General features: G+C 44.2%; 1 protein-coding gene across 1 annotated transcript; it reads left to right on the top strand.

Moving 5' to 3' along the window:
• Positions 1-1,059: 1,059 nt before the first annotated feature.
• Positions 1,060-7,145, top strand: LOC123752266 (uncharacterized). The gene is made up of 7 exons (XM_069304939.1): positions 1,060-1,140; positions 2,489-2,693; positions 2,803-3,057; positions 3,555-3,785; positions 4,560-4,781; positions 5,051-5,175; positions 5,716-7,145. Exons 1-7 carry the CDS (start codon positions 1,136-1,138, stop codon positions 5,804-5,806), a joined length of 1,134 nt encoding a protein of 377 aa, XP_069161040.1. The 5' UTR covers positions 1,060-1,135; the 3' UTR covers positions 5,807-7,145.
• Positions 7,146-8,756: the final 1,611 nt, after the last annotated feature.

Here is an 8,756-nt window from a genome sequence, read left to right as displayed (position 1 = left end):
CTCTCTCTCTCTCTCTCTCTCTCTCTCTCTCTCTCTCTCTCTCTCTCTCTCTCTCTCTCTCTCTCTCTCTCTCTCTCTCTCTCTCTTTCTCTCTCTCTCTCTCTCTCTCTCTCTCTCTCTCTCTCTCTCTCTCTCTCTCTCTCTTTCTCTCTCTCTCTCTCTCTCTCTCTCTCTCTCTCTCTCTCTCTCTCTCTCTCTCTCTCTCTCTCTCTCTCTCTCCCTCTCTCTCTCTCTCTCTCTCTCTCTCTCTCTCTCTCTCTCTCTCTCTCTCTCTCTCTCTCTCTCTCTCTCTCTCTCTCTCTCTCTCTCTCTTTCTCTCTCTCTCTCTCTCTCTCTCTCTCTCTCTCTCTCTCTCTCTCTTTCTCTCTTTCTCTCTTTCTCTCTCTCTCTCTCTCTCTCTCTCTCTCTCTCTCTCTCTCTCTCTCTCTCTCTCTCTCTCTCTCTCTCTCTCGATCATGGTGATGAAGTTGATCATAATGATGGTCATATCGACGTTGACAATGATTACGTTGATTAGAGTAATGTTGAATTTTGTGAAGATGTTGATCACATTTAGATGTTGATTAGTGTGATGATATTGATCACAGTTAGATATTGATCACTGTGATGATCATCATTGTGATATTGATCGCAGTGATGTTGATCACTGTGATGATGCTCATCATTTTGATGTTGCTAATCAGTGTGATGATGATATTGATCACCGTGATGAAACTGATCATAATAATAATGATGATAAAGCATGAATACTGAAAACGAAGGATAACCAAAAGATGGTAAAAATAATTAACAAAGTTGAAAAACTGACGTGTAAAAAAAAAAAAACCGAAGCTGCGATTGAAGATGAAGAAGAGGAAAAAGTAAGAGAGGAGAGAAGTATCCACAGAAGAAAAGAAACAAAATAAAACAGAAGACAGCCACACAATACAAGAGGAAAAAGAGAGTCGAGAAATGGATCCAAAAACCCCAGAGGGTTGAAGTCAAGCCTTGCGTGACCAGGGCGAGCAGGAAGTGGGGAATATTTTGGCCGAACGAGCTCAGATTCTCGAGTCCTCCCCGGTCAGTCCTCGCCAGGGCACTGCTGCCCTCATGACGGCCGCTACCCTTCGTCACACGCTGTCTCTCACAACGGACGATGAGGTAAAGTAGGAGGGGTGAGAGGTGAGGCAACCATGCAGTGAGGTGTAATGGTGTGAAGGAAGAGTCGGGTTAGGAGTTCAATTCTCGTGAGGAGTTGAGAGTTTAGGTCGGGAGGTGTAGTAAGGTGAGGTGTGTGTGTGTGTGCGTGTAGTAAGGAGGGATGTGAGAGATTCCTGGGAACGTTAGAAGCGTCTCACAGCCTGAGGATTGTGCATATGTTAACAAGTGACATGAGTAAACCTGCCATAATCCAACTGGTCAGCGCCAGACATGAGTTAACCTGCCATAATCCAACTGGTTAACGCCAAACATCTGCTATTTACGTTTACGACTCGCACGCATCCATCCAGGCATGGACTCGTCCAACAACTCCCACTCTCAATGTTTGCTGATAATGCTAAAATTAAGGATGAAGACTGAGGAGACAGAAAGATACTACAAGACGACCTGGACAACCTGGAGGAATGGTCCAGAAAATGGCTACTAAGGTTTAACTCAATTAAGTGTAAAGTAATGAAATTAAGTGAAGAGATCAGGAGGCCGATCACAAGATACCATCTGGGAGTCGAAATCCTGCAAGAGTGAGAGAGAAAGATCTGGGGATTGATATCACACCGAACCTGTCCCCAGAATCCCACATCAAAAGGATAACATCAGCGGCATATGCTACGTTGGCCAACATAAGAACTGCCTTTAGAAACTCGTGTAAGAAATCCTTCAGAACCTTGAATACCACATATGTCAGTCTAATCCTGCAGTATGCAGTTACAGCCTGGAGTCCATACCTACTTAAACACAAGATAGAGTTAGAGAAGATTCAGAGGTATGCCACCAGATTAGTCCGAGAGCTGAGAGGTATGAGTTACGAGGAAAGGCTATGGGAGCTAAACCTCACGTCCCTCAAAGACTGTAGAGTTAGGGGAGACCATCACTACCTGCAAAATTCTTAGAGGAATTAACTGGGTGGATAAAAACAAATTGTTTAGCATGGATGGAACACGAACTAGATAACACAGGTGGAAACTCAGTACCCAAAATGAGCCAGAGATATGTTAGAAAGAATTTTTCAGTATCTGGGTAGTTAACAAATGGAATGCATTAGACAGTGATGTGGTGGAAGCTGACTCCATATACTGGTTCAAATGTAGATATGATAGAACCCAATAAGCTGAAAAACCTGTACATCAGTTTATTGATGGATGAGAGGCGTGACCAAAGCTCAACCCCCATAACCACAACTGGGTGAGTACACACACAATATATGATAACATTTTATTTAGTTAATAAAAATATTAAAAAAATAATAAAGTGGGAAATGTTGACCACAAAAGACTCCATGCGTTGACAGGTGCCTTGCTGCTTGTCTTTCCTGGTGGAGAAGGAAGCTGAAGTGTACATCCTTAGTACTGGAAGTTGGTGTTACGGTGAGCCTCCTGGGCTGCTGTCTTATCCTGAGGAAGACATACACCCGCGGCAGAAACCTCGACCAACTGGCAGAAGGAACCGTCGACTCATCCACAATGTCCACCATGAGTCCAGACGAAGAGGCCGCGGTGAGATTACCAATTTCAATTACCTAAATGACTGATACAACATAACGCGTCAGTGAGCCTACTAGCTCGTGTGAGGTAGGCGGTGTTTACAGCACTGTTTATTTTGCAGAAGGTCCTCCCGTGGTGGGATGGAGGGTACTGCCAGTGTGATGGCGACAACTGTCTCCCAAAAGCATCTTCTCGTTTGGAGTCTTCCCATGTGGTGTCCTCTCCTGAGATGCCGTTAGCCGTTACTTCAGGTGATGTGGGCGGGACGTGTGGGCGGCGGGCGTGGGCAGCAGGAGGCGGCCAGCGAGTGGTGACTTTCTCCCTGTACGGCAACAACTCTGAATTCTGGGTTGGACTTGACGAAATACTCTACCAAGTATATAACTAGCACACGTCTAGTTGATAAGTTTGTTTTAGTCTATCATCCATCTAGTAAATCCACCTCTATTGTTTTCCACAATCAACTAGTCAATTTAATCTATCAAACTGGCCTAGTAGTTGTCACGCGACCACTGACTTTCCCTTAATGTTGGAGAAAATAATGTTTTTCTCTGGCAACGATTCCAGTATTCTAAGAGTTAGAGAAAGCTTTATAACGAGCATTAATAATGGGTAATAATCATACCGCGGTCCAACTATATGGGAGTGTTTTGCATGTATCGAAGAATTTTAACTAAGAAATATAATGATAAGGCATATAATCTCAATAAAGATACGATCCCAATTTATCCTAAATGCATGTCACAGTCATTACTGCTCAGGTTTCTACACTGTGCGAGTGATGTGACCTTTGGTGGCAGCACATCTAACTGGATGCCCGATAACCTCACAATCCAAGCTCGGCCGTATTTTGTATCGCGCTGATGTTCACAGGTGAAACGTCGGTACCCGGGATGGAAGGTGCGACTCTACACTGATCCTCGTGATCGCGGAGCCATCCTGTGCCCGCTCCTTCGTCGCCATCACCACTTCTTCGTCTGCGACGCCACCACCCTGCCGCCGCCCCTAGGTAACCTGTCCCTGGTGCTGCCGTCGGTTTGGCGCATCGCCCCTCTAGGCGACCCCCAGGTGGATGCCATGATGGTGCGGGACCTCGACTCGGCGGTAAGGGAAAACGGATACTGGGATTGAGCAGCATTCTAATGCTGGTAAGGCAGCTCTTCATTTTTATCTGAGCGGGAGATACATTAATGCACTGGCTATGGATTAACGGTCGCATGTGAATAATAAGGGGGAAACCTGAAGGTCAAATATAAGAGACATAAAAAGATCTATGGTAATTGAACACTACATCTGTCACCTGAAGATAGTTGTGTTAAATGAACAAATCCACAAGGGCCATGACGAGGATTCGAACCAACGTCTGAGAGCATCCCAGACGCTGTCTTAATCGACTGAGCTACGACATGGTATAAGAAATGCAACCAGAAATTCTACTGAATTTACTTGGATCCTGCAGCCTCTCCGAGACACACCAGGATTTTACACAATTTCCCCCCATGCACTCGAGCTATGTCAATAGGCCGTTCTACCTCTTGGCCCTTACTTCATTACACCATTCATTTGATACATCACGCTATTGTGATTTCTGTGTGTAATAGTTGTGTTAATTATGAGCTGGCAATAGACATGGAGAATATGATCGTCTTCGTTACACTTCGTAAATATATTCTCATCGGTGTAATGTAGTTAGGAATGATGCCCAATAACTTGGATGGTAGAGTGACATTCTAGCTTCTGGAAGGTCGGTGTTCAATTCCCGACCGTCCAAGTGGTTGGGCACCATTCCATTCCTCCGTCCTATCCCAAAACCATATCCTCATTCCTTCCAAGCTATTTAGTGCTTTCTCCTAACAATTATCTGACCTACCTATGCAGATAACCGCGCGTGAAGCAGACGCAGTAAAGGACTGGCTGTCCTCGGAGCAGGTGTTCCACGTGATGCGTGACCATCGTAACCACTTTGTCCCTGTGATGGCCGGGTTGTGGGGCGTCAAGCTAAACAATGACTCCCGCCACCAGCTGGCCGCCCTCAGGGACACCATACTGGCCAAGGCTGTCGGCAAGAGTGGCTACTTTGACGACCAGTTACTGTTGGCGGTGAGAGGATGTATATATGCCGTTTTCTACTAACGTCTCAGATATGGTATCTATGGCGCCTAACATAATTTATTGTTTTTCTTGGCATGGTTAAGGTTTAAATCAAATGTTTTGTCAGCGTGGAAATTAATTTGTTTTAATTTAATGTGAGTGCATTATTATTTTTGGTCCTTGCGACAGTTTTAGTTCAAAGATACCGAGCACAAACGCGGTGCCGACTAAGCTTCTCCTCTAAATGATCTTAGTGTATGTTTATCCTTCTTCCCCAGAGTGAGTTGTTCCCGGCCATGGAGGGTAAAGTGATGGCTCATGACAGCTTCTGGTGCGGGGTGTATGAGGACTCCTTACCCTGGCCCACGCAACGCCACAACGGCATCTTCGTCGGATATCGAAAGTCAGTTTCAGCAGGCTACTAAAAAATCTTGAATTTTAAGTTTCGCATGATTATAATTGCAACTATTATGATTACAATGAGGTATTATCATTTGCATTATTACTATATTATTATTATTGTTATCCTTAAAAAAATCTATTGAACCAATGAGGTGATTCGAACCAGCGATCTGGGTACTTCCAGCCGCGCACCTTACCCCTGTACCACGACGTGGTATAAGTTATATAACCTGGGATTCCACCCAGTCCACAGGACATCTAGAGGCTCCTACTGAAGCCAGTACAAGTTTTACATATAACTCCCATACATTTAGTGTGGGAGCCCCCTCCAGACGTCCTGTGGACCGGTTGGAATCCCAGGTTATATAACTTATTCCACGTCGTGGTACAGGGGTAAGGTGCGCGGCTGGAATTACCCAGTTCGCTGGTTCGAATCACCTCATTGGTTCAATAGATCTTCTCATTAATACATCACGTTACTGTGATTTCTTCGTGCATTTGTATTATTATTGTTCTCATTTTCGGCACCGTTTCTTGCCAGGTACAAGAAGGTGTATCACAATGAAACCCTCCGTGAGATGTGTCCACGGTACTGCCGGCCTCCTGACCACCCAGAGTGGGTGTTCTGCTGACGTACACCTCTCACTGAACAGTCTGGTCACGCGGGGTGGGTGTTCTGCTGACGTACACCTCTCACTGAACAGTCTGGTCACGCGGGGTGGGTGTTCTGCTGACGTACACCTCTCACTGAACAGTTTGGTCACGCAGAGTGGGTGTTCTGTTGACGTACACCTCTCACTGAACAGTCTGGTCACGCGGGGTGGGTGTTCTGCTGACGTACACCTCTCACTGAACAGTCTGGTCACGCGGGGTGGGTGTTCTGCTGACGTACACCTCTCACTGAACAGTTTGGTCACGCAGAGTGGGTGTTCTGCTGACGTACACCTCTCACTGAACAGTCTGGTCACGCAGAGTGGGTGTTCTGCTGACGTACACCTCTCACTGAACAGTCTGGTCACGCGGGGTGGGTGTTCTGCTGACGTACACCTCTCACTGAACAGTTTCGTCACGCAGAGTGGGTGTTCTGCTGACGCACACCTCTCACTGAACAGTCTGGTCACGCAGAGTGGGTGTTCTGTTGACGCACACCTCTCACTGAAGAGCTTGGTCACGCGGGGTGGGTGTTCTACTGACTAACACCTCATACTGTACAACGTTTTCTTCCAAAGATAAGGGCATTTCAACAAAGCATTACTTTGAGAATAACCGTACTTGACATTTCACCAAAGGAGAATTACAAGTGTTGGGTCCCTTCACTTGCGTGAACAAGGCTCACTTGAGACACAATGGGATTCATCTGGTACAAAATGCTTTGCCTGGCATTTGATTTTATTAATCGTTGGGTGGACAAAGATGTATTAAGCTCCTGATCAAGGTATAAACGTACACTTTTGTTGTGAAAATGGCTGCGTTAGTGGGGAAGGTCAGGCGAGTGAGCTGATGTTCCACTGAGCTCTACATATTATTTAACAATATTTGCCTGCATGAATAGTTATTTGTAGCTTTCCAATGTTTCTTGTAAACAAATATTATCGGTTGCATCAAAAGATATTTAGAATTTCTCCCCCGGAAAAGTACGAAAAAGATTAATAGATAAATCCAGAAACAAACAACAGTGTGTCCTATTGGTCTGAAATCATGTCTCAGACGTTTGGTAGCATGTCCTGTAGGTATGGAACCTTATCCCATATGTACATAAGCTTCTATGTTCAAAATGTCTAACACTATGTCTTATGTCCCATATTTCTGGAACTATGTCCTGTAAGCCTTGAACCATTAGGAAGCCTTGTTAGGCTTCCTAATAGTTCAAAGAAGCCTAACAAGGCTTCCTTCAATAACAAGTCGAAATTTCCTGAAATTATATATTTTGTATAAAAAAAATCTTATGGAAATATATAGCTATGAAGCTTTCCATTATAAGTGATTTTTATTTGTTTGTATTTGTGTACAAGTATTTTGAGTTAAAACTAACATAAACATTTTATCAAACCTAACATAATCTATCCTAACCAAATCTAACCTAACGTAACTACGTCAATAATTCATGTTCTTGATATAATATAATAGTATTAATTCTAATAAACCATTTTTCAAAGAAGTACTGGGTCATATGATCAGTAGTCTGCACTGGCAAAATATAGGAGTCATAAAGTAAAAACTCTAAGGGAGACACTACCCGCATTTAATTGTTACAACACGGCACCGACAGCTGTCACGCTTGCCAGTTAGCAGACAAGACAGTTCAAACAACACATCGAGAAGAACACTGTTTGTACATCGAGAAGAACACTGTTTGTACATCGAGAAGAACACTGTTTGTGTAGGTAGGCTCTTATGACGGTACAGGAACTTAAAGTTAATAAATCCTGTTTTAGACAGTGTGAGGTTGATTACTCACGCGTCAGGAAAGTTATAAGGTTGAAGTCTCACAGGTAGGAAAGAGAAGTGGTGTTTGTAGTTTCCAGCTTTGTCGTAACAAGGCGACGGCTGCCGGGGATGTTGCCGAGTGTAAGTGGGTGACAACCAGAACATAGTAGAGGCAGAACTATAAGCTATTACATAGGCCTAACGCAATACAGGAACATGGTAACAAGTTGTGAAGTGTGGGCACACGGCAGAAACACTTCATCTCCGTGAAATGTTGAAGAACTCTGTAAATTCCAGCAAGGGGAGGGAACTATCAGGAGAAAGCGCTAAGCTATTCCGACTATATAGCTCTGGGAAGGGATCAGGATAAGGAAATATTTCTCTTATTGTGTTTCGTGACCACCACTCACCATCAACAGGTCCTCTGCTTGGCTGTGCTTGAATACTCTGGCAACTGTGTTATCTGGTCCTCTGCTTGGCTGTGCTTGAATACTCTGGCAACTGTCTTATCTGGCTCGAAGTATTTAATCTGGAAATCAGTAGCCTTCTATCTGAACTGGTCAATAAAGTCTTTTCCAATGGGCGTCTATCTGGAGCCTGTGACCTACAAATATTGGGACAACTTGAAGTGACTTAATTTAAAGCCTTCATCTTATTCCCTCCTCCATTTGTGTTTGACTATTTTCGTATCTTTCTCCCCGTCTTCCAAATCGATGACCGACTAAGCTAAATATTTCAGTGTTTACGTGGAGTGATCTCACTAAATATATACGTGTATATATATACACAATGCTTCAAATGTTAGCGTGGTTATGGATGGCAGTCTTCAATAACAGTATTCAATTTGTTCCAATTAAAGTTCAGTCGGCAAAGGATGTGCAGTATTAGATTGCTCTTGCCTCTCAAGCCACTGTTCGTCTGACGGTGTGCTCATCCGGTCGTTTGTTCATGCTTACATTCGTCTGTTCTTGCATCCCTTCGTTTTACCGTTCATGTGTTTTTCAGTTCGTAAATTCAGAGATGCCGGAGGTAATTCGTATTAAGGTCTTGGTGAGCACACACGTCCTCACAAGATGGTTGGACCAAATATCAAGGTCTCCGACAAAGCTTCAAGGTCAAAAGCAGCTTCTAGTTCATCTGTTTCTTGCGAATTTG

Source organism: Procambarus clarkii, chromosome 5 (assembly GCF_040958095.1).
Source record: "Procambarus clarkii isolate CNS0578487 chromosome 5, FALCON_Pclarkii_2.0, whole genome shotgun sequence".
Classification (NCBI taxonomy): Eukaryota; Metazoa; Arthropoda; class Malacostraca; order Decapoda; family Cambaridae; genus Procambarus; species Procambarus clarkii.
The sequence above is the reverse complement of the archived record's forward strand: the minus strand, read 5'-3'. Positions and strand labels throughout refer to the sequence as shown.

Excerpts from the sequence above, each read along its gene's own strand:
- LOC123752266 (XM_069304939.1), top strand. Across the intron at positions 3,786-4,559 it reads TGCGGGACCTCGACTCGGCG|ATAACCGCGCGTGAAGCAGA; the intron begins GTAAGGGAAAAC and ends CTACCTATGCAG. Across the intron at positions 4,782-5,050 it reads ACGACCAGTTACTGTTGGCG|AGTGAGTTGTTCCCGGCCAT; the intron begins GTGAGAGGATGT and ends CTTCTTCCCCAG.